The 26,083-nt window shown below is 43.1% G+C and overlaps 1 protein-coding gene across 3 annotated transcripts; it reads left to right on the forward strand.

Moving 5' to 3' along the window:
* Nucleotides 1-1,582: 1,582 nt before the first annotated feature.
* On the forward strand, nt 1,583-25,372 carry LOC308119609 (uncharacterized protein). 3 transcript variants are annotated; one of them, XM_080479739.1, is made up of 5 exons: nt 1,583-2,143; nt 9,829-9,910; nt 12,199-12,716; nt 17,441-17,494; nt 23,534-25,372. In XM_080479739.1, the coding sequence occupies exons 1-5, from the start codon at nt 2,075-2,077 to the stop codon at nt 23,657-23,659; spliced, it is 849 nt and encodes a 282-aa protein (XP_080335865.1). In that variant the 5' UTR covers nt 1,583-2,074; the 3' UTR covers nt 23,660-25,372. The 3 variants fall into 3 exon arrangements, with proteins under 3 accessions (XP_080335865.1, XP_080335867.1, XP_080335866.1); XM_080479741.1 differs by lacking the exon at nt 23,534-25,372 and adding an exon at nt 18,784-19,550 and having other exon boundaries at nt 1,602-2,143; XM_080479740.1 differs by lacking the exon at nt 1,583-2,143 and adding an exon at nt 6,820-7,087.
* Nucleotides 25,373-26,083: the final 711 nt, after the last annotated feature.

Below are 26,083 nucleotides of genomic sequence, written 5' to 3' on the forward strand. Positions count from 1 at the left end.
CTTCCATGTGGATCTGAGGACATTTGCGGGTTTTTTTCAGCCCAGAAGAGAAAGTCAGTAGCTTCCCTGTCGCGCTTGATTGTCTCTGTGTTACTAAAGTCTAGTTTCACTGCGTGGCCTTTCCGGGAGAAGCACAGATGTAACTGATTAACTCATTATGATGCCTTCATGTCCACTTATGTGAGGCAGGAACACATGTGAGTGAGGGAGAACGCGGAGAGGCGACAACGTGAAACTCTTTAGCTACCCTTACGGACAGTTTAGTGTTTACACTGTAATGAACTCTGATGCCACAGATAGGAACATAAAAAAAAACCATAACGCAACGCAACATCTTGTCATAATATTTGGAATACTTCCGCATATCTCAACACATTCATCTCAGTCTTTTTGTGGGTTTTATTTGTGTGGGTGTGTGTGCACACTTGTGTGTGTTGTCGGTTAATTTTGTGTCCTCTGTGGTGCTTTCATTATTATTCTCTGTGGTTGTTTGTATCGGTTATTTTGAGTCGGTGTACTTTGTGTTGTCGTTTCTCTACACAATGTTGTTCTGTGGTCATTTTATGTCTTCATGAATTCATTTCAAGTCTGCAAGTTTTTGCTCTCAGTTGTGGTTTGGTTTGGTTTGGTATCTCCTGAGGAATAATGTGTCTTTGTGTTTGTATGGCAGTAAATGTGTAGCAGTTTTGAATCTGTGTGTGGTCAGTTGACTGGCCCGTAACCATTTTACATCACTTTGCTGTTATTTGGAGTCACTTTGCACTTGTGTATGAGTCTCTGTGGTTCGCTTTGTGTCTGACGGCTGCCCTGTAATGTTACTGGCCACCCAACATGCTAAATCTAGTCAATGTGTAAAGTTGACAGCTGTCATTGGATTAAAAAATGGAAATACAGCTAAAACACGAGTATAATTCTTGATATTCCTGATATATTTAACTCTTTAAAATGTATCCATTCCTTGCTGTTATTAATAATTAATATCCATTTTAATATTAGTAGTTATAATATCAGTGGGACTGCTTTTACAGGTGACGGAACTAAAAAAATAAAAAACACAAAGTCCCAGCAGTCATGCCAGTCTGGAGGCCGCCATTGTTATTGTTCGTCTACTGACTGGCAGCTTATTACTGCAGACGATTTACTACAGGCATGGTGCACATGCGCAGTGGCAGCGTTTCAGAAAAGTCCCTTTTTCCAAGTTTCCACTGAGACAAGATGAGCATTGAAAGTTCCACCTTGAGAGTTGTTCACCAAAAGTTACATTTTCAGTGGCTCTAAGCACCGTTGTGGTGTAGGCGTAAAAAAGTGCAAAAAAAGTTCACTAAATTGATTAAAATGACTACAATAACTTTTTCTGAAAAAGAAAAGCAATGAAAAAAGAAGATTAAAAAAGAAAAAAACACAAAACTAAAAGTATAATGGAAAAGACAAATAAACAATGCAGCTTGTAGATCCCGTGTGCCGTTGTCCTGTTTGTTTTTGTTGTGCAGCTATGAAGCGAACTCAGCAGATAGTACGGCTTTAAACCCTCAACCCTCCTCCTCGAGGAACCCATGACATCACCGCGGCGGCTCAGCCAATCAGAGAGCAGAACGCTCCCAGGCTGTGGAGGAGCCTTCACGGTGAGCGAGCGTATATGTGTATGTGTGTGTGAATGTGTGTGTGTGTGTGTGAACAAGTTGATATTAATTAGAAATTTCTTCAGCCCGACGGTTTTTTTTTTTGTGTTTAAAAAAAAAAAAAAAATTCTCGGTGAAAGCTCCGGGAGTTACACAGCGAAGGAGGAAGAAGAGGAGGAGGAAGAGGAGGAACAAGGAGGAGGAATAAGGAGAGGTAGCGAGAGGAAAAGAAAACAAACCGTGATGAACTCCAATGTAACAAGTTAGCTGCGCACGAGCCGCCTTTAGCGCAGTAGAACGACATCATACACACCGCGTGGTTTTTTTAATCTAAATGCTCTTTTTTTTTTTTTTTTTTTTAGTTTTTGGTTTTATTTTCTAAACAACTCCAATGTCAGTTTAAAAGAGGAAAGAGTCGCTGTGTCGTTAGGGGAAAAGCCATAAGATACATAAAAATGTTAAAGACGCTGACGAAGAAGCTCAGAAGACACTCACTGAATGAAATTCATCCTTTCCAGCTCAAGGTAAGCTCTCTTGTTTTCACAACTTCCACTGCTTTTTTTTTTTTTTTTTTTTAAATACTCTCTGTCTCGTGACCTGACCACGTAGCTTAAACATTACAAACACACGCAGCCTTTCCTGCCTTACCTGTCTCCAAAAATGTTTTTTAGTTTTTTTAACCCTGAGAAACACTGTGCCTCTGCCTTCATGTCATGTCGCCCCCAAACGTCTACTTTACTCTCTGTTTCTCATCCATTCATTACCACGTTAGAAGGAATTCACTCCCCTCCTCCTGGCTGGCAGGACTCTGCCAGATGTTTGCAAGGAGAAACCAAAGGTCTACATTGCTGCATGTGGCAGGACAAACGGGATTCTCCCACGCAAGCACTCACAAAGTGGACATTTTCAAGAGATGCATCCTCCCCTCGTCTCTGCAAATCTGCCACATGCACTCTCCAGAAACTTATTCAAGGTTGACCTTCACCAAATCCTCCATTTGTGGCGATGAGCCCCCAAAAATTGGGGGGGGGGGGGGGGTTTATCGAGCTATTATTGTCCCCACATTCATCTTCCTGTAAGGGCTCCTCGGCTGTTTGAGCCTGCATGGCTTGCACAATGCCTCTCTTTTTGGCGAGTGGAAGGGTGAATTGTATCCTGCATGGGTCACTAACTTGCTCCATCCACAACACTGTTGTGCGTCAACCCACTGTACAGTCGCATGGCAGCCATTTTGTGCCAAGAGTGCGCCCCTTGTTTCAAAGGCCCGGCACTGTATAGGGGTAGTGGGGCAAAGTGTGCCATCCCTATTGTGTACTTTAGTTTGTGTTTACCGCTCTGCCCCGGACAGTGGTTAGTGTGGCAAGGGAGGCGATTTGGGAGCGATGCCAGACGGAAGCCTCGACGAGCCGTCATTTACCAGGTATTTCTGTTGGAAACATTCCTGACTCGCATCAAGACTACGAAGACTGCTGCAGGACCAACGTCTTATGGTAACAGTCGTAGTGTACATGCAACAAGCTATAGGACCTCTGCACCAATGGAACGTCAAGATTTAAGTTTAGAAGCCATAAATGTGGAGGACCTTGAATAACAAAATCGGCACGTTGAGAAAAAAGGAGAAATGGCTCTAATGAAGAAGGAACTTCAAGAATAAGGAAAAATAGTTGAGGACTGAGACTTGCCATCATGAGCCAGGGTGAGAAATGTGAATGAAGTGTTGAGAAGAGAATAAAAGTGATTCATTAAAATACTTGTAGGAGAAAATGGCTGATTTAATCTTGTTGAGGTCAGAGCAGAAGAAACCGCTGTCAAATTTGACTTGCATGTTGAACACTTTGGTGTCAGTATTTCCCGGGTGCATGACTAGAAGACTGAAGAAATATTTTTCAGCTTGAAAAATGATTTTCGTTTTAATGCAGATTTCGGCAGCTCGCATGTTGGTATTACATTACTGACTGAAATTTGGAGATAATACATGAATAACGATACAATATATTTATTATGGTACTATGTTTTCACGAGCGGAAAACTTTTATTGTGTTTTGGGTGTTCGTTTACTCGGAGCAACTTTTTGAAAACGGCTCCCAAAGTGGAACTTTTCGAAAATGCTAAGTCCAATTTCTCTGCCTGTCAACAGAATGTCCGTCTACTCGCCATTATTAATGTTTATAGCGTGGTGTTCTCTGCGTGCATGTGAGTGTGTGGTTTCATTACAGAAACAAACAGCACCCACTAGTGGCCCAACATGCTGACTACATAATTTTCAGTGTTTCTGCCTAACATCGAAACTTTTCTGGGCCGAAAACGCAAAAACGATGTGTTTTCGCTTAAAACGTAGTAAAGCGTAATCAGGGCCTATTACTATGTCAGCCAATAGATTCTCCTGATAGACAAGTAAACTTCTACAAAGCTCACAAACTGGCCTGACATGGACAAACGCTTGGTGGAAGGTGAGTCCTTGTCGGGGTGTATAGCAAAAAGACCAGGACTAGTTAGTCTGTTGACACTATTGGGGGTCAACTTCTTAAGAAAAGTCCCTTCAGAGTCAGAAAATCCCACATGATGACTCATATGAGGCTTTCACAAATTGTTCAGCCCACAGCATTGTGGTTTAGTTTCAGTTTGCAGACGATCAGCTGCCGTTCAACATGCGCTCTTAACTGTCAGTTCGCTTTCTCTGTTACCTGCAGCGAGACATGGCCGTGTTTCACTGCGTCTGCCCTCAGTAAGCTGTGAACACGCTTCAGCTCATATTGCAATACTGCTTTTTAGGTCAATCGGAGCAGACCTTGGCTTCTGTTTCTGTTTAGATGTTCGTGTTTCTTCGGGCAGTATTTGCATTGCAGGTTTGCTGCACTGCACTGCACTGCAGCCAGCTCAGGTCACAGTGACTATTTCCGGTTATCCGAAAGAGGACTGAAGGTACACCGAGGGCCCAGATCTCCAGGAGCTTACACCGATCGAGACCACTTATAGCTGCACTATAGGAAGGGAAGACTGTGAGACGAATGAAAAGCACCATCTCCAACCCTGTTTTCTATGTGTGTGTGTGTGTGTGATTTAAAAGCCAGCAAACGGAGTCCATGAGAGGGTGGAAGGACGGCGAAACGCTGATGTGTGTGTGTGTGTGTGTGTGAACTGGCTGTCGTGTGTGTGAGTGTGTGTACGCTGTGACATTGCCATTGATCCAGCTTAGCAAGCTGCTCAGTGATGCAAAGGACTGACAAGGATTTCATTCAACTGCTCTTGACACACAAACACACAACTCTTTGTGCGTCTTTGCGTGCATGCACAAAAGCAGTTTTTCGTGCTTTCTCCGCACAGCCTCGCAGCCACTTGGCTTGTTTACTCGAGTACTCTGAGTGACTTCAAGTAGACTGTAATATCTCGTCTTCGCACGTACCGACGCGAGAGTATGGCGCGAGCACGAGAAAGTGTGAATCGGCGTTTCAGTGTAGCCGAGATTCCGAGTCAGTTTGTCGATTGATATCTGAGAGCACGTGAGTGACGCAGACTGAGGAAATGTAGTGGTATACTTGTGTCCAGTTGGCGGCCATTGATGATGCATTCTGGGGGATCTGGAAAGTGTCGGTAGAGAACCTCGAGTACAAAAAATGTGTGTCTCCACATGAGAAAATATTTGTTTTACTGATGCACTTTTAGCTATTGTAGTTAATGTGAAAATAGCTGGAGTTTAGTCGCTTTATTTAAAGTAGTTTGCGAGTTTATGAACAGCAACAGTGATCAGAGTCCCAAGTTTTAATATTGCAGACTTGTATACCATTTCTTGTTGCCATGAGAACTCGGAACAAACAAGTTGTACGTTTCCCATATGGTAGCTGTCTGAGTTCACTGTGAAAATAAAATACAATTCAAGATGGTAAAAGTCTTTTTCACACTAATTTCCACTAAATTGAACAAAATTAACATATATGTCGGTTATTTGAGTGGGCCATCATAAATTAGCATTTTAATGGCTCAAATATATCCGCTTCCCTTCTCTTTCCTTGTTTTTGTTGTAGCATTTGTCAATACCGCTATATATTTTGCAAACACACAAAATAGAATTTGTGTCTAGACGTTTGAAGTGCTCATAGCCCGAGATGGATTCATATTTTATTATAGTCACTACAAAGTGTGAGACAGTAAACCCACCAGAAAATCTAATTTTGAGGGTCATGATATTAAATTATATTACAATAAAGTATTTCTTGGTTGTTTTTGCTTTAAAATTGAATTGAAACATTTAAAAGTTCCTCATTGTAGTCCAGTATGGAGAAATGTTTCATCTGCTGACAAAAATAACAGCTCCCCTATGTTTTGTGTGAAGAAGCTATTTATTAGGCTTCAGAAGCAGAACTGAACCATTACTCAAAATGTGTTTTGTGTTTGTGATAGATGTACCATATTGAAAAGAATTCAGAAGGGGATTTATGAAGCTATTCTGTTCTGTTCTGTTCTGTTCTGTTCTGTTCTATTCTACATGTAATTTAATTTTACATTAACATTATTGGAAACTGTACCAAAGAACATGTACAGATTGTGACGTTATTACAAGACATATTTTATGAGACAGGATTCAAAAATATACCTCTCTTTTCTGCTGACTTGCAATTCTTTCAATTTGTTGCACAAATGTCACATCAATGTGACACAAATGTCACAAAAGCCTTTTAAAGATTTTAGCACAATCAAGGTTTTTGTTTTTCTTTTCCTGGCAGAAAATAATACTAGGAGGGAATACTATTATTTCGACCGCTTCTGTAAATCCAGCTTTCACATGAGTACTTCTACTGCTTCAACTACTACTAGTAGTATTGATAAAGAGCAATAGTTTCAAAAACAGTCAAACGCAGAAGAGCCCAACAATCCCAAAGTATGCTTTAATACCGCGAAAGAATGGCAGCTCCCTGTGAAGCACACATTGATTAAATCCAACCATAAACCATGTGTTGGTCACCTTGTGGTTACAACGTGCAGACCACACATATAATGTTTCAGAATTGTTGACTTCACGTCCTGCGAGAACTGGCGCTCCAGTCGAAGATGGCAGAATGAAAACTCCTGTCACCCATCCAAACCCAGAACCGTGCCGACCTGTCTAACCATAAACTGAATTCCAGGGTAGCGGTGTTTGTTGTGGTTCTCTGTGCCAAATGCGTATCAGATGAGGTTCACTGGAAAACACATTGTTTTTCTCACAACTGCACAGGGCAGAGACGGCGTCAGTAACACCGGTTGCTCGTGTTCTGATATCCGCTAACTGTCAGCCGGGCTGAGGCGCAGCTCAGGGTGGAAGGAGTTAACATACGTGCTCTCTTACATGGGATTTGCATGGTTGAACTTTCTGATGGTCTGCTGATGTGAATCTGCTTTGCATAAGCAGTAAGAGCTTATATTCTGGAGAAGCCTGTCAAATGGTGTGTTGCTGTCCAAAGGATTCCCCCCCCCAACAGCTCGGATCAGAGGTAACTTTTCAAAATAAGTTGTTTGAGTAACACACAGTCAGGTTTTATCTTGCCTTAATGTCAAGTGAAAAGGCAGGATCCGATCTGGTCTCTTTTGACCGATCTGTGAGAATTGTGGCCGAATTACTATTTTTAGTATTATTATTATAATTAGTATTATTTGTTTATTTAAAAGTGTAATTTCATAAAACTCATGATTACACATGGTTAAAAAAGCCAGAATTAGCCAGAAGGCTAGTTTTCATCTGTAGTCCCCTGGCCGTGATGTAAAAAAGGCAATAAAATTACATGTAAAAGTAAGGAGTAAGAGTAAAAAAGATGAAAGGAAAAAAAAGGAGAGCATCATAATCTATCAGAGGTCGGAAACACCCCTGAACTGATGCTCTGCTTACATTTTCAAGTGTCCATGACAATGGTACTGGTAGCCACGGAAAATTCATAGTTTTGAAAATGGCTCCCAAGGTGGAACTTTTTGAAAACCCTCCTTCTCCGTGGAAACTGGGCAAACACACCTTTTCTGAAATGCTGATACTCTACATACGTGAGTGGATGGACAATAACAACGGCAGCCCCCAGAGTGGCATGGCTCCCAGTTCATATTCTCCTGAGTAGTTTCTGCTGTTTTCGTGTAAACCGACGTTGTTTTCAAAATGTTGCCGTCTGAAATGAAAATGTGGAAACCGTGTGGTTTCATTTGAAACGTTGTCGTGTCAATGGGGCCTTAATGATCAAAGTTAGGCTTTTAAATAAAATGCTTCAGACAGTGCAGAAACACCTCAGCTGCTTTCTTTGTAACCGAGTCTGGTTAGATAAATTGGAATAAATAGTATTAAATAGTATTTAAAGTTATATGTTTATTCCTTGATTTAAGATACAAAACAAAAGGAAAATCACTGTGGAAGATTGTTGAAATACGTCAGGATTACAATCAATAATCTAGTAAGAATAATTTTCTCTTATCAATACTCACACCAGTTTTGATTATATTTTTGTTATGTTGACAGAGGTATCTCTATCAGTACTTGGTCAACATTTACAGCTGACTTTATTAATATTGTGATTATAACAATAATGTTTAATAATGAAGTTATTGTCACGTCTCCTCTGACCGAGAGCAGCCCCAAGAGGCGTGCACAATTATGTGCCTGTTTGTGAAGCAAAGGATCATCCAGGATTTTCTCTACATCCTAAAATCAGAAACTAAACGGAAAGATAAAGAATCACTAGTGCAAGATGACACACTGCACACAAAAAGATTAATCCAAAACCATTATGTACATGGTTGAGCTACAATATGAGCTGCTTCAGGGCTAATTGACACTCTGAGATACTAGTGAAAGGCCACATTGAACCGATATCCGTTTTTCAGAGTGATTCCTTTTTACGCCGCTGCAGAATCTCTCCGTCTTTCAGGTCGAACAAAAAAAAAATCAGTAACTCTGTAGCTGTGCATGGTTAAGTATCGTGGAAAAATGAGCAGTCATCATGCCAGATTTCTACATCTGAGACCAGCCTCAGATCCCTTCTGAGTACTCTCAGGATGAGAAGTTTATGAACCACCAACGCCCCTTCGTCTTCACTGAAAGTAACTTTTAACTGGATTTCAGCTGTTTGGTGGAAGCTGCCCAACAAAAACCCCAAATAACTGCCAGAATACATTTCCTTCTCACAGTTATTCCTCGGTGAGGTTTTCCTGCGGAGTTCCTGAATCGCTGCTGTTTAACTGGAGCCTTCCCTTCGGAGCCGAGGCAATTTTTTGTTTTTTCTCCTCCTTGCCTTGTATGCTGGCTCTGGGCCTGTTCATTGAGAATCCATCCCACAGCTCACGCATGTACCACTGAGGCTGGAATGGGGCCTTCCTCAAGTGTCTGTCTGGAAAAGTCCCCTTTTCTGTACTGTTCGATTCATGGGATTAGGATTAGATGAATTTGCAAGATGCCATTTTGGGAAAGTTCATGGAATGACTCTTAATGAAGTTGTGGACAACTGAAGGAGATATCTGACGTTGAACAGGCTGCTGTTCAACATTTGACGTGAGAAAGGGGGACAAATTCGAGCTGCTCACAAATTAAATGATGGATTTTCCACTTAATATCAATTGAATATTGTCTTTCTCTTATTCAACTTCGAAGCACTAACCCCCCCCCCCCCCCCCCCCCCCCCCCCCCCCCACACACACACACACACACACACACACGCACACACATTTCTTTTCACTCTTTTTGAAGAGAAATAAGAGGAGGTGTGTGTGAGTATGAGTGGAAGGGAGGACACTGGGCATGTTTGTGTGGATACACACACACACACATACACACACGCACACACACACACACACACACACACACACACACACACACACACGCACAAGCACAGATGGCAGCTGCTCAGCGAAGCCTCAGAGTGGTAATTACCGAGTGTGAGGCGCATTACTTAACTCTTAGCGTTACAGTCTGCAGGGTATCTGTATTGTAACTGCTGCCGGGGAGAAGGAATTGATTTTAAAGCGACAGGCTGTGTTCCAACACTAATGATGAACTGTGGCCTCGTGTGTCCTGATTGCATTGTTGATATATTTGCTTGAGTGAATCTGTGTTGTGTTCCACACATTTCATGTGAAGGTTCCATGAATCTTATCCAAATTAATGTAAAACTGGACATTTAGAAATGGTCACAGTGGGGATTAAGGGGTTAATTCGCCATTGAATACTTGACCTACAATACAGACTGAATCCTTTTTCCAGATTTCCTACCATGGCAGTGCTGAGGGAGGAGAGAGCGATGACTCAGAAGGGGAGAACCAGGAGCTTGCACAGATTGACAGAGGTATGTTCCCACTGCCACCCTGGTCATGTTGGTCCGAAACAGACGGCAATCTAAATCACTTACTTATTTGAAAACTTTTACAGATAGGTTTAATAAACTCAACACATGATTCTGTTTAAGCACAGTACTTAAAAGTACTTGCACATCAGTGTGAATTGCAAAAAGTCACTGCGAACCATGAAAAAAAGGGAAATAATCTAAAAATGTATCCTGGAAACGACAATTTCTGAGGTTGCTGTTGTTAATGAATAGCTCACAGGACTTTTGTCGATCTGGAAAACTTGCATTTGTCTGCAACAAGCTTCTAGCACTTCCATCGGGAGGCATTCAAGCTGTTGAAGCTCTTCTGACTTTTTTTTCTGCGACTGGCAATTTTCCTCTTGGCCTACATAATATAGTGCATATTTCTCATTGTCACAATATCAACATGTGCAGTAAACATGTCACAAAAGACTAAGCACGATGAATTATGCTTCCTTGGACTATGCATTCATGCTCTGCATGGAAACATATTTGGTCAGTCACCTACTAACTAGGTTGACGTGTCTGAGGTCAAAAAGTGTGTGTGTGCAGAGCAAAATGAGGCAACTCTGGACAAAGAAGAACTCATGACTCAACGTTAAAGCACCCTTTACTCAATATTTCCACCTGAAAACAGTAAAATTTCATGGTGTTTTGACCGTTTGTTTACACGAGCAAAGCATTTCCAGTCCCTGACGGCAGTACTTTGAAAACAGTTTCCAGAGTGCAACATTTTCGACGCAGCTCCAAAAAGCTTTTTGAAACGCATACGACAGGAAAACCACAGGTGCCTCCTGTAGTTTTTCTACACGCGCGAGTAGATCGGCAACAATGACGACGGTGGCTCCCAGGGTGGATAACGTTTCTGAAACAAAGTCTAACATTTAAAAAGTCACATGGGGCGTGGCCTTGGCGAGCCACAGGTGCACCGCAGCATGTGCAGAGAGCAGCTCGGCATTTTGTCTTCACGCACAATATGTCTTTTATTCAAGTTGCGCGGAGAAAATGAAGTGGTAGAGGAAGTTAATAACACACAAATCATTGTGAATGAAACATGTTGAAAGCAGATCTTTCACAATATGTCACACGTGGTGGCCGCAGGGTAAAAACTCAGAAGCACAAAAGCACAAGAATCAAGGAAAATGACCCAAAGCAACAAAGTCAGCAAAGTGCTCCCCTTCTGAAATGCTGCTGGTGCAGGCGAGGACTGGTGTGTATTAGGAGCAGGAGAAACAACACTGTGCTTTGAGATTTGTTCTTCCAAATACCAAAGACGATAGCATCATATACTTATGTCTTTATAATCATTGAAAATCATATTGTTATTGCAGTGTTGAGCAACACTCACATAATGCGTGTTCACCCGACGTCCTGCAGTAATACTTTCCGCTCTTTTCCAACTTTTGCAGTTGGATTGAGATCCCTGCTTTAATACAGTCCATCTTTTCCTCTGTGCTGCGAGACATAAGCTTTGACTGATTGTCCTGCTAGAAGATGATACTTCCGTCCCTTACGTACAATGCCAGTGGCAGCAATGCAGCCTCGCAGCATGATGATGCCGCTACCATGTTTTACAGTTGGAAGGCTGGACTGTTCTTTCCGGGCTTCATTTGGTCACCAATTATCAAATTGGTTTACCTTTCCAAAAAGTTCCACTGTAGTGTCATGTCTAGTCGCAACATTCTCCAGGGAAGATCGCGCTGCACCTCGGACACTTGTTGCCTTATTGTGACTTTCTTCAGTCGCGCGAGCCTCATTGGCCTCGGCCTTTGTTTTGGTGCCTGGTGTTTGGTACTTGTTTTGCTCAGCCTGAAGCTTTCTCCATGTCCTACTTGCTGTTTTAATGTTCACACGCTGCCGTCATTGCATTTCTTCTACGTTCAGGAAATGATGACTATGAAACTTTTTGAGAAGAAGTGCTGAAACAGGAAGTTGAGGATCTGTGCTGGTCGTCATGTAGTCTTTTATTTTTTTTATTTTTTATTTTTTTATCTCAATGCGTCCCTCAAGTCGCTAGTTTATTTGTATATTGTGATTAGTAATCTGATTTTATTAACCAATTAATTTTTCATCAAAACGTGATTATGTCCACTTTACTTTTCAGGCAATTTTGTTCTGAATTATTTCTATTTGTCACTATTTAGATTGTTTGGATTTTTGTAGTTGCATTATTCTAAATGATTTACAGTAAATTTCCTATATGTCTGTTTGCAAATTAAAAAGAAATTAGATTACTTATTCATCAATGTCTCCACCTTCTCATCCAGAGAGACGGAGAAATTGTGCCCTCACCCCTTTGGCCACCAGCCAGCAACACAACCAAGGTCCCCTCTCTCCTGCGCGGCTACGACGCCTCCGCCTCCTCCTAGACGCCAACCTGGACCGTCACTCCTCAGAGGAAGAACTGGAGCGGATCAGCCGCGGCGACGGCAGGAAGTGGGTATCGTCCCTCCCGCAGCGGCATGGCGATCACCACAGCAGCGCCTCCAGTGACGAGGAGGTGCGGGACCTCTGCGGCTGCCGGTCGCCGGTCGCCCCCTCAGCCAGGCCGCTGGTGGAGCCCGGCGCCTGCCTGGCTGCCTCACCGAGCCCCGTGCTATTCAGCTCCAGTCCACCGCGAAGCCTCAGGCCGCCCCCCATGCGCTTTCAGCTGCAGGTGGTGCAACCCGTGGCGCGGCCTATCATTCTGACCCACTTTGACCAATCAGCACCTTACAGGAAGTATCGACACAGTTACAGCGGGGAGCCGGGGAGACCCAGTCTGGACTTGGAGAAAATGCAACAGGTTAGTAGTTAGAAATGAATAATGTGTGCATCGACTCTTGTGTGTTTTCTACGGTTCAATGCTTTAGATCCAGGATGTAATAAACACTGTGACATATATAGCCAGTGTGACAGAGCAGATTACATTTGAACATTGATATCAAGAACACATCTTGCAATGGTGCCAGAAACTTTTTGCCTGTATATAGAAAATTTAATAGATTAACCACAACTTCCTGTCCTCTGATCAAAGTTTGTAAAAAACCATCCAGTGTATAGTGGTCAATGCAGAGGCATGTGTAGCTGAATCCTCAGTTCGCCCATCAATATTGCTTTTTCTTTGCTATGGTGGCTCCAATCATGACCTAATACATGACATTTTTAATAAGCAGAAACAATTTTGGTAAACATTTGGGTTGCACATTGCCACTCAACTAAACAGATAAATATCCAGTCAGCAATTTTACTATCTGCGCATTGACCGCCTCTTCTTTAGGCGAAGTTAGAAATCATTCATCCTCCACAAGTCAGTACCCAGGTAAACAGCATTTTTCTCAGGGCGTGATAGGAAAATAAAGAGATCTCATCTTGCTAAACTAGACCAGGTTGGCTGTATTGTAATTTCGAAAATAAAATCATGGTAATATGTTGCCATTAACAAACGTCTAAATGCACATAAGCATTCCTTTGGACCAATGCACAACCACGCCAACGCAATCATTTTGTATAAAACAATTGCTCGGTAGAAACACTCCGGCTAGTTAGATAATGGTGAAGCTCTTATCTATCCGGAACGATAACGCCACTTATCAAGGCAATAACCTTGGAATACACTCTTCGCTTAACTTGTGTATGGTAATGATCCAGCGTAGTACACAATACAGAGTTCCTTGTACTTAAACAACAACAGTTTTTATAGATGTCTTTATAGACACATTGTATTCCAGGTTGGATTATTATTATTTTTTATTTAATTTTCAATATTTTTAAACTAGTGAAAGAGTCTTAATTCAAAGTTTCGTTCAGTTCACAGGAACATTCCTAGTACACAGACATGTGTTAGTTTAAAATGGCTTCACAAATTAGTTCTTAGAGCGCTCAGTAAGTGCTAATCCAGTTTATTTTACTACTATAGTGATCGCCTCCCAGGCATTAACAGGCTGTTTTCTCCTCAGTATGATTAACTTGTTGCATCAACGCCCGTGTTCATAATAAAGCAACGATTGTCACACATTATTACGTAAGTGTTGTGAGTAGGTGGTGTCTGCATAGTAACCACTTCGACTTTTACCGGTGTCACTCCAGGTCTCTGATTAACATCAACCAGTGCAACAAGAATGCGGTTGTTACATGTAATTTAATTTATCAACCTGCCACTGTAGCAGTTTGTACGTCCCACTCAAAAGTACCAAATTGCAGTTGAAGCTTGAGAGCGCCATCCCAAGCTGATCAAACAGAGATCTCGGGTCGAGGACTTGGTCCAAAAAAACGTGTCGACTGCTTCAAACGCAGACACGCATATGGTCACACAAAAGTGCACGCGGCCCGCACAAGCAAACAAAGTCTTCCCTTTCCATAGCCGGACGCCCGCCACCTCGGTGGTCTGGCTGGAGAGGGATGAAGGGAGAGGGAGGCACGGATGGCAGATGTCCGCCCTCGTTTCTCACAAAGGCTGGTGGGCGAGGGGAAACGATGGAGGGGTGGAGGCAGAAGGAGAGGATTAAATAAACAACAGAAAAACGACGGCCACTAATGAGTCATGGAGAAGCTGGTCCACTAATCATTAAAATCCAATAGACTTGTTGGCCTACACTATGGATGGGAAAGGGTAGGTGTGTGTGTGTGTGTGTGTGTGTGTGTGTTTCAGGGGTCCATATGTCCACATGGTTTTTTTTAGAGGGAAAGAACAGATGATGAGAGACAGCGGGCAGCAGCAACAAAAAAAAAAGGAAGAGTGTGTGTGGTTGCGTCCGCATGCGTACATCCTCCCTTCTTCGAGGTTGCTGTGTGTGTGTGCGTGCGATTGTGTGTGCGTCTATATGTGGGAGAGTGTGTGCACACTCAGTCAAGTGGAATGGGAGGTGCTGCACTGAACACAAAAGGGGGCCTGCAGAGGTAGCCAGCAGACACAGTCAGAGAGTCTCCCGTTAACCCTTTAGCTGGACACCTCCCAGCCACAAAGCCCGCCTCGCCATCGTGAGGCGTCTTCCACACATGCTCTCCTGGGGCTTGTGAGCCAAAGATGGAGGGATGCGGGACTCTGTTGTTGTTAAAAAAAAAAAAAGAAGCAATTTTAAGGTGTCAGAACCAGAGGGGATTTAGTTTTTGGAAGGAGGAGGAGAAGTGTAAGTAGGATGTTAAGTAGGATGTGTGAGAAATGCAACAACTTGAACAATTTTGTTTTGTGTTCTAGATCATTGGTTTACATAAATGTTGTATTTGGAAACAAAATGCATATGCAAATGTTTTATTGCTTCCAAACTCTGTCAGTCAAACGAGCAAAGAGTCATATTCGGTGGGATTGCTGCGTAGTTATTCCACTGTAAGTTGGAATATCAATCCTCTCGATATTGAATCGTTTCTGACGTACAGCTAAAGTGTCGCTAAACTGCATGAGAGTTGGGTTAAAAACTGGGCAATCTTTTTAACCTGTTGTCACACCCATAATCATCAATCAACATGCATCATGTTTTCAACAAAACATCAGGAAAATGTATCCACTTTCACAGAGACGACACTTATTTTGAGTTTTGAGGTTTCATATTACTGAAGTGTGATGATGAAGTGGGGTAACCCCAGCAATGGCAGAGTTTTGGCCACTTCTGAAAGTGTCATTAGTATGAACCAGGAAAGGTCGAATGTTTTGCTCAGCCTCTCTACCACTTTTAAGGTACTATAAAGGTTGCTGCAGTGCGTGTATTGGCCGTGTCGGGCTGCTCCAAGTCTAATGATTTCAGGGACGCTGTGAGATTTTATAGATTATCTCTTGAAAGTAGCATCACTGCTGTGATCCAAGAAGCCACTGTCACTCCAACCAGTTGCACACAGGTGATTGAACCAATTCACGGCAAAAGCTGCAAATCTCTGCATCACTTCCAACATTGCAGTCTTCGAGAGAGGAGGGTAGAAGGGTCCGTAATTGGGTCTCTTTTAGTCTCAGCTAATCCCTCTCGCTTGCTAATCCCTGTCCAGTTGCTGATGTGAGGCTGTGTCATTGTTGTGCTCAAATTATTACAGGAGGAACAACGGTTTGTGTGGCAGGTGCTGCATTAAATGTAAGCTTGAAAAAAACAAAAAACGGTCGGAATTTGTGTTCAGTGTGTTTGATGTCGATACTTTCTAATGAAGGTTAGTGTTCGTTAAGTTCTTTTTACTTTTTGTACACAGGCACTAGTAACACAGTTTCTTTGAGCCTATTATCATTGCTCCCTGAGCTGGCTCTCTGCTGCTTTCACACTGAACTCCTGTTTACTAGAAGTGGGACATGAACATTGGTCTGTATTAAGAACACCGGTGATCTGTGAGGCTGTCGTTAGCTTTCAGTCATTAATTCATTAATCCTTTATTTAAAGAAACGCTAACATCCAGGTGTTAGAGCATCTTCCCCAATTAACTGATGAAACTGTGACCCACCGAGTGCCGACAGCTCACCACGACACCACATCAATGCAACTCGGTGTGAATCAATTAAACAAGTCCAACCAAAGGAGGAAGATATCTCGGGATAAGGTTCTTTATTTCTGACTGGAAAAGTCACTGAAAGTTACAGGATAAAGGGTCAATGTCCAGCGGACACACATGGTGCGACACCAAGAACCACATCCCAGCCAAAACTATTTATGACCGGCTGAGTCATGACCTGTTGGACGTGAACGCTTGTGGTTTAAGTAAGAAGAGGCCGGTGTGGAGTGTTGGCGGCCAGGCCGATTCTGCTGCAGTCTGATTGAGATCTTGCTATTGAACAATAGCAATGACTAGCACATCATGTTAACGGAGGCCAAAGGGATGCATTTCCCCTAAAGTGGCTCAAACATGCAGTTACTCATAATCAGTGCGTGTCTGTTGGCTTTGTCCAGAAGATGAATTTGAAATATTTTCATTCTCACTCAAGCAGCCTGCTTCCAAAAGGACAGTAGAGCTATTGAAAGAAGACAAAAAAAACCAAAACAACCAAAACGATAAGAGCCAGCAGGAGGTGAGCAGGAGGGCAAGTGCGCACCAGCTCTCTCCCACATCACAACAGCAGGAGTCTTGTGTTTCCATTCTTTCCTGTGCTCCCTTCCCCCTTAGAAGCTACCTCCCCAGCTCCAGACAATTCCATGATTGTGTGGTCCCTCCACCCCCACTGTTTTTTTTTTTTTTTTTTTTTTTTTTTGTTTTTTTTGAGAACAGTGCTGGAGCTGCTTGGACGTGGAGGGGAGTGGGTGGGGGGGGGGGGCGGCAGGATATTGCATAAGCTTCATTGAACAACTGTTAGCTTAGTGAGACAGCTGGATTTGCCTCAGTTCCTTCATCATCCTGAGTTAATTGACTGTCAGCGTTGTGTCGCTCCTTGTCACGATATACTGTACATCGCTGACCTCGCGTGAAGATCGATGTTAGACTAAAGGTTGTGAACTGATTTAGTGTTCTGAGACAAACAAATGAACTCACTTAAAATGTTTGTTATGCGACACGTGAAAGTTTCTTGAAGGTTTCAGTGTTTACCCTGGTCCCGCTCTCATCCTGCTTTCCTGTTCTTTACAGAAAATGCTGCTCAAAAAGAACTGCGGGGGGAAAACACGGATTATAAAGATTCGGGTAAGTTTACTTTTATAATGTTACTTATTTTTCACTTTTGATCGGGTGTACTGCTCAATATATAAGGGTTTCCATTAAACCATGTTTTCACCTGCTGATGTTTAAGTATCCACAAGTGCTATAAATGTAAAAATGGCCACGTTGATTCATTGTAATTTATGCAATTACATATATATGCAAAGTTACGAGTTTTGACCCCATCCAGATTTTGATTGGTAGGTCACAGGTTCAATTCCTGCTGTGCTCGCTGGATCCTCCGGGCTGCGTCTTTAACCCGTCATGCTTCTCAAAGAAGCAAGTCATGTCATTCCTCTGAGTTTCTGAGAGACATAATGATATGTTGAATGTCCTCAGCCATACTTAACTTGACCATCTTTGAGTGTCTGGTCTGCAGACTGCAGAGATAAACAGCAGTTCAAAAGCAACAATGGACACTTCTGTTTCTCTATAAAAGACATCACGTTACCACAGTGTATAACCTGCTTCCACACAAAGACTCTCCAATCCAGGAAAGGAGGCTTGATGCTGCTCTGGCAAGAAGGTTTTCTGTTTTACAGGAATGATAGTAAACACTATATTACTGATGTATTATCATAGGCTTCACTTTGTGAGACTCGGACACCAATTTCTCACTGACTCTATTTGTTCCTCTGACTCTGAGGCAGTATGGACAACAACCATTTATACTGAATCATCAAGTTCAGCTGACTTTGAGAAAGTGGAGCCTATCAAACACTCTTTGACTTCAGAGCTGTCAGAAGGAATGGTGGTCAATCATGCGCTTAGAAATATCCTCCGTCCAAGTTGGACGACAGCCCATTTAAACCTACACAGTAATGAAATGACGAGATAAAAGGTGCGTTCGCCTCAGATTTCTCCATTTGTCGTTGTACAGATTTGGTCTGAGGAAACACTTAACACAGCTGGCGAACTAGGTAGGCACAGAGAGTGCTGTTCCCACTCAGTGCATATTGTCTGTCATTGTTGTACTTTGTGACGCTCCAAAAACATGAATGTGACTACAGAGTGAATCATCAAGAACAATAAATGCAGCCGCTGCTGTGCTGAGCGACGTCAGACGTGCTTCTCTGAGCTCTCAAAAACCTCCCACTTCCCAGGTGGGATGTGTTGAGCTGTATTCTCCCACTCCAGCGTTGGAACATTCCCGCTTTCCAGTCTGGTCGACGCTCTGCTTGTACAGATGGGACAAATTCATAAAGCTACATAATTTGTAGTTTTCCTGCTGCTCTGTTAAGATTTTGCCTTCTTCTCCCTTGCTTGTCTTTTAGCTTTAACAAGTAAATGATTGAAATCAACAAGGCCAGAAGGTTCCTGCTGTACACATGGACCTTACAGACTGCGAACTTGCTCGACCCCCGTGAACAACCCGGCCTGTCGTTTTCGCCGACACCTTGATCTCCATCCAACTGCATACTGGGACAGCATCTGGCCGCAGCGTTTGTTCCCATGCCCTGCGAGCTACAGAGCCATGCCCGAGGCACCTGAAAGCTTGATGGCACCTATTTGCAGGCAGAACCCAGCCAAACCTCTGTTAACCAGCAATGCGTAAGACTAAAAAGGAAGAACAATAATCCCCCCCACCTCCCACCCCCGGTTTGTTTGTTCCCACTCAAGAGCCTTTACTAGCCCAGTTTTTTATTTTTTATTTTTTATTTTTTTACTTAGTGGTCTCAGAATTGCACGTAATAGCTTCTTAAACACAAAGGTACTTTCCAAAAATTGCCCGTCCCGACTGATCTTCATTCAAAGTGTTTTTACTCCCAAACACAACTTCCAGTAATCATATCCTGACTTAGCGCCACAACCGTGCAGAGGGATGGTTTTTGTTTGTAGTTGTCGAGCGGACTGGAACCATCCTCAGCATCTTGGCACGGAGCGGGACACTCCAGACGGACGCACAGTGTGGCGAGAAGAGTGACGTTATTATCAGGTTGTGTGGGATAGTGTCAGTGGAACCTGATCAAACTCTTGTTTATGTATACACTCACCAACTGTACATTGGAATCCTCCATATATGCACTCAGGTGCAAACGTGTGTACAAAAAAAAAGAAAGGATGATGTTTGTAGGAAGAAGAAGAGAGCGGTGATGAGCGTTCGAGCTGAAGAGGAGGAGGAGGAAGAGGAGGTGGAGTGTTCACGGTTCCCTCGTGGTGTATTTCCAGGGATGGAGTCATCTTCCATTTATAGCCTGGCCGGCTGCTATCTGTTTAGCTGCGCTGATACACACAGATATTGCTCATTATCCTGTGTTCTCGCTGGTGTAGCTGCTAGTGTTGTTGTCTCTGTCAGTGACGTCTGTGGGCAACTGGGTTTGTTCCAGTTCCGAGCTTTTCTTTCTTTCGTTCTTTTATTTTTGTTATTATTTGAAGCGAGCACACAAGTCGTCTTTGGATTGATGAGCCATTTGGAAGCTCATGTAGACTCTCTCCACCTTTTGTGTCGCTCCCGTACTGTGCCTACCTCCCTGTCGTTCTCTTTTATCCGTCGACCCTCGGTTTCCTGGCCAGGATCCAGGACAGACACTGGATCTGGACGGGGGCCCCAGCTTTGAGGCTGTATTCAAGCATTCAAGCATGGGAATTTATACAGGAGGTTGAAGAGGTCGATGGTGTTGATGGTGTGTGTGTGTGTGTGTTTTAAAGAGGGGGGGGGGGCCCGAGGAAGCAGAAGCAAAACACACTGTTTTGGCCACTGTAGCTGCTGCTGAGGCCTTTTCCCCTCCAGGGGTTGGAGGTGAATAGACGAGTGTATTGATGGGAGCTTCCCAGGCTGTAGAGGCCGAGAGTGACGGCGTCTGGTTTCAGCTGCTAGAAAGAATGGGCGGAGAGGAAGGTGAGGATTGATTGAGGTGAGAGAAACGTAGTGGGGGAAGGAAACTAACCTGAAGAAAGATGTGCTACAAGGGTTTTGATTGAGGCGTTTCAGACACCTATATAAAATAGGAACGGAATCTGTATGAAACAAATCAGTCAAGAAGTGAAATGGTCGGACATTTTCTCATCTATCTAATGAGTTTCCACATTCATCCTGTTTATAAGTGAAGTTTTAAAGCACTGACTTCCTTCAAGAACAGAGGTCTGCGACTGAAAGATATTCTTGAATTAAAACAGAATAGAAAACAAAAGCGTAGTATCGAGAAAATTGTGGATCTGTATTGAGTTTGCATGTTCTTCCTCTGCGTGCTTGGGTTTGACTTTGGGTACTCCTGTCTTTAGCTTTTATTGAGTACGGGGCTCCTACAGTTTAGTGTCTGGGTCAAACATTGCTCCACTTTCCTTACATCGGTGTAGCCACCGAAGGAGGAGGGTGTGTCGAGCAGTTGCTAATTTCCATTTCCATTCAGGGACGTATGCTCTCATACACGTCAACCTAGAGAGGGCTTGTTATGTCTGTGAGAAAAAAAATACGGTTGAGATTTATCCCTTGCTGCTTTGCCCCAAAGTATGTAACGTTTCATGAGAACATCCAGGACTGTAACTCTAGTATGTTTAAATGCTTACATACATCTCTTAATATAAATAGATAATAAAAAAAAATGTGACTTCAAGGTTTTCCTGACTTCTCCAATGTCACTTTTACATTTTACAAACTCAACGGATGAGAAGACACCGGGCAAAATAACAGCAATGAATCCTTCCAACAATTCATTTTTATTTTTATTGTTTTATTAAACCCAGCTTTCCAGTGCAGACACTGAGATTTGCACCGAGTTTGAACCCTCAGAAGCCTGAGCGTCCATCTCACTGCAGATGTGAGAGCATGGATATGAAGGCGTCCTGATGGATGACTCCCTCTGCACTGCTGGATCGACCTGCAGCTACCATATGGAGAACATCTTAGCACACAGCTCTCATCCATCAAATGCACTGTAACTTTTTCTGGGGCTGTAATTTGTTTTTTTTACATCTCTTCCCTCTCTTTTTTTTGGGGGGGGGGGGGGTAATGTAAGACAGCTTTAAGCGGAGTTGGGAATTGTCACCGAGATACTGCTCCTCAGTTATTAGCACTGGATCCCTGTAGATGTCGGCTGAAGTCATGGCAACACCTGTAGCCTCACGTGTGCTGATCTCAGTCGGTACTTTTCCATCAACAGTTGGCACCTTCTGCATTTTTCAGTGGGATCAGTCAGTCCTCAAGCATGCACATCCTGATTTATCAATCATTCATTCAGTCCAGTTTACCAACTGTAGAGCAACTAAACTACTGTGTGGCTACCATCCATCTGACGACTTTATTCGTTTTGCTTTATGTCGTTGGATGAATCATACAAATAGATTTGTACTTGATATGGTTGGTGTGATTTTGAATATTAATGCAAATACTTGATTGATTAAAAACATGGGCTTCAGTTATGTAGCATGAAGTGCTGAGTTTTTATAGGAGCTCTCAAACTACACCAAGCGACAGCGAAACAACATGTGAACGCCCATCATGTGGAAACAACACAGCTTCAGTGATGATGATTATTTGTTGCTGTGCAAGCTGAAACAATGAGGCCATTTTTTTCTATGTTTTGTTTTATCGGTTCCCCTACGCAGTTGCACAAAGTGCGAAATAGTTTGCCCATCCGGAACTGTTTCTGCTGTCTGCTGTGAACAAATATTCTTTGTATTATATATCGATACAACAGATCCACTATTCTTCCATCGACTCTTTGAAGAGACACATGCAATCCGAGACTCTAATCCCAAACAACCAAGTTTCTCACAAGAGGCTCCTCCAGAAATTACTTGAAGTTCTCTGTTCTTTAGTTGTCTATATTTATATCACAGATGGGAGGTACGATTGTAAACTTTGACATTTGTACAAACTTAGCAAAGCATAAAAACAGGAGGCATGGGGGAAAAAAAGTCTCTGTAAGAACCTGGACTTTGTGGTTGGTCCTCGTTTAATTTGTCTGATTTTCTTGGATAATGTGTTTGACTAACTTCTATTTAAATCAATATGTGACCATTCCCATTGTGGGCTTGCAAAGGAAGATCAATTTATTAAAGCGAAGATTGGGACTTCGTTGGTCGTCCACAGTGAGGTATGAGGAGCAAAGATATCCTCTTGCAGGTTCTTACTTGTAGTCAAAGGGTAACGCCTTGGACCGCATCAAAGCCCATTATCATGCCAAGCCAATTGTAGGTAGTTTGTTGTGGGTGTTGTTAAGATTATATCATTTTAAATCTGTAGTATCTGTCTGTTATACCCAAGATAATATAACAATTTCAATAGAAATCAACTTTGAACCTCTGGTGGCCTCAGAGTCTTTTCTGCATTCACCTGCAGTCAATATGATCATAAAAGTCAAAGAAAGGCATTAAAATAGGTTAAATGTATTCAGTCTATAAATATTAGGGTCCTGAGGTATAAGTTTGTTATTATGCACCAGCTCTACAAGGCCATATCTTGATTGAGAAGTAATTACATTTATGGTGTCACATGGTGAAGCACTTTGACTTTTGTTTTTTTCTGTGTGGGAAAAAAAAAAAAAAAAGAACTTTATTTACAAAAAAACTGACTTGCTTGCAGAGACATTTTGATGGCTTGGTTAAGTTGATCGCCTCCTCGCAGCTCCTGTGTCTGGGTGCACTTTCTCCCAAACCCACCAACAGCAGCCGCTCTGGAGAAAGTGCTGCCTCACTGCCAAATTCAACAAAGTCATTTCCTGTCGTTTCCTGCGGGGAAGAAAATGACCAGGGCTAATTTTAGATAGAGGGTTCGCCGAGCCAGGAGGATTGTGGAGTGAGGAGGGGTTCTCTGCAAGTGTGGGGGGGGGGTCTCTAAACCTGCTGCGAAAAGTAGAAACAGAAAAGTGTGTGAAAGTGGTCCAACTAGCTCTCACGCTGGTGTTCGCTCACAGAGGGACAGAAAAAGCTCACGTTAGTCTCGACCCTAACTGAGCATTACCACTGTGAGTCGAGGACAGCGGCAGGTAATCCTCGCCATTTCTTGGAGGCCCGGATTAACCCAGACACTTATTTCTGACAGCTCCATAAACAATCCTCTCTGTTCTCTCGTTGTGTCCCCAGAATCTGAATGGAAGCCGCCCTGCGCCAAGATACACCTACGACCCCTCCATCTTCGCCTTCCGCTCGCTGAGTACGGTGCCCCCCTGCAGCCCCATGACCCCGTCTGAGGATCCTCCTGGCTCATAAGGAAACCAACCCCGCCGGATGATTCCCCCCATCTCCCCTTCCTTCGCTCTTTCTTCATTCCCAGACGGCTGCTTTCTGTGGCTTCTGCAGTGAGACCAAGCTGAAAGACTTTGGTTGGTGGACTGTCGCACACTCAGGAATAACCCCTCCTCCGCCCGCCCGCCCGTCACTCTCCACGCTGTAGTGTCTGGAGGGTGGAACCGGCCGAACCCAACATTTCTAAGGACGCTTGGAGTCTGTGAAAGCATCGTGTGGTTGGGTAAAAACGCAAGCATGGACTGCAGAACAGGAGGTGGTACATGAGCAAGACCAAGCTTTTTTGAGAGCTGAGTTCAATTCTAGCTTCAGATTAATGAATAAATAAATAAATAAATGCATGTAAGACAATCAAATGGTTCCAGGGTTTCTTCCTTCACTGGGATCACCGGACATCTCTTAAGGTTCTTGGTCAACATCATATGCTAAAACACGGCACGCTGAGTCTCTGGATGTGTCAGTAAATCGTTGTCAGGAGGGCCGTTCTTCGTGTTCCTACATGCATCTTATTACACATAAGTTTGGGCGAAAACAAACGTGTATGAGTGCAGGCAAATCATCGACACTTTGACGATGTGCGTTTCCTAGTGGGCGTGTCTCGCTGTAGTTCAGGTCAGAGTGAAAAGGGGACCTACTGTTGCTTAATCACAGGATTCACACTTTCCACAAATGATTTTGGATCTTTGCTCTGGATCTGGAACAAGTTGATTCCGGCAGCTTTAGCCTCGCTATTAAACCTGCTTCAGTTTGATCAAGTGACATGCAGTGTAATTTGACACCCGATTCATTGCCTGCTTGGCTGTTGCAGTGTTGGGAATACCCTGTGTCTGGACAAGAATTAAGTCAATCTTTGACAAGATTGTGCTGCTGACATTTTGCCACAAGGCTCATTGTAATTTTAGCACTTGCTATACCTGGAATGTCCGATGTCTGCAGCAGGTGATGGTATAAACAAGCAACGGGTGCTTGTAGTTTGATGCCGGCCTCACTGTCTTTTCAGCTGCTGCCATGCTTTGAATGTACTGGAAGCAGATGACCATGCGCATCCATCTGATAGGTGACCTTGGCATGCAGCATCAGGTGTCTGGAGTCGGTGAAGGTACCAAGAAATGAGTCTCTCTGAAGCCTAATCTTTCTCCCCAAAGGTGATGATATTTTCTGTTTAAACTGCATGAACACGGCAGAAAACAGAGGGACACAGTAGGTCCCCTTTAAGAAGCCCCATCCTCTTTTCTCGCATGAATCCCACGCTGTTGGTTTGCAGAATGAGAGATCGTACGCGCAAATGAGGAAGTGCAACAATAGTTTGCTGCACCTTCAGCAAGTATAACCTGTGCTGTGTTCTGCATAGCCTACTTGTAGTGTGCCATTATTATTATTATTATTATGTTGTTTTGTTTTCCAATATTGTACCTCAATATTTTCTAGGTAGACGAGGGCCGCTGGTGTAACTTGAGTCGTCCCAGTATTTCTTAAAAGATCTCTTAATGCCTTGAAATGACATTCCTGTTGTGTTTAAATGAAACTTGAGCTAGTTTGAAAAAGAGCGGTTTGAACACAATGTCACCACTGTAACTGAGAAGAAACCGGAGTGAATGTAACATTGTGACATGTTTTTGTCCGTTGTTGCACATGGATGAATCAATAAATGCCCTGTGGCCTCTTGTTTAGGATGTGATTGTTGTATTTTTTATTTTTTTTTTTACATATAATTAACAGCTTCACCCTCGTCAGTACCAGATATGTAACTTTCAATGCCCCAATTAGTACTTTATTTGCTCACTATAGTCCCATTAAGGTCAATTTCCATAGCAGCCACACCTTCAATCTACACCTATGCATGCTAAAAGATGAAGAGATCCTGTGTTCTGAGAAACAGGCTTTTACAGTATAGAGAGAAACACCAAAGCTTGTTAAGAATGGATTTTGTAAAAAGTGCATTATGTGTGAAGATTTTCAGCACTAAAAGTGAGAATTTGGAGTTTGCAGCCTTTTACCGCATGTAATGGTGATGATTCTACCATTTTACTGGTCCGGCCAACATGAGATGAAATGAGTTGGACTCCCCCTCCTTCCTTCCTCACTTAGCCAAGATGTCCCACTTTAAGTGGGTCACCAACTTTACTCCGTGTCCACAGAACTTGTGGAGCTTTGGCAACCTTAAATAAACCTTTATAAGCTCCGTTTACATGTTTTGATGCTTCTTATAAATGAGTAGCTTCACCACTTCTACTGGTCAGTTTCTGCCGGTTGTGAAGCAAAGGTCAACATGTTCTGATCTCCTGCCGTGTCATGTGTCCCTCTGCTTTCTGTCACTGGTTAGTAGGTCAGGGAAGGATCCTGCGGTCCAGACCACGAGCTCCTTTGTGACGGTGTCAGAGAAAGCTC

This window comes from Lipophrys pholis (assembly GCF_963383615.2).
Source record: "Lipophrys pholis genome assembly, chromosome: 14".
Lineage (NCBI taxonomy): Eukaryota > Metazoa > Chordata > Actinopteri > Blenniiformes > Blenniidae > Lipophrys > Lipophrys pholis.

Excerpts from the sequence above, each read along its gene's own strand:
- LOC308119609 (XM_080479739.1), top strand. The coding sequence starts at position 2,075 with ATGTTAAAGACGCTGACGAAGAAGCTCAGAAGACACTCACTGAATGAA. Across the intron at positions 9,911-12,198 it reads GCTTGCACAGATTGACAGAG|AGAGACGGAGAAATTGTGCC; the intron begins GTATGTTCCCAC and ends CTTCTCATCCAG. Across the intron at positions 12,717-17,440 it reads ACTTGGAGAAAATGCAACAG|AAAATGCTGCTCAAAAAGAA; the intron begins GTTAGTAGTTAG and ends TGTTCTTTACAG.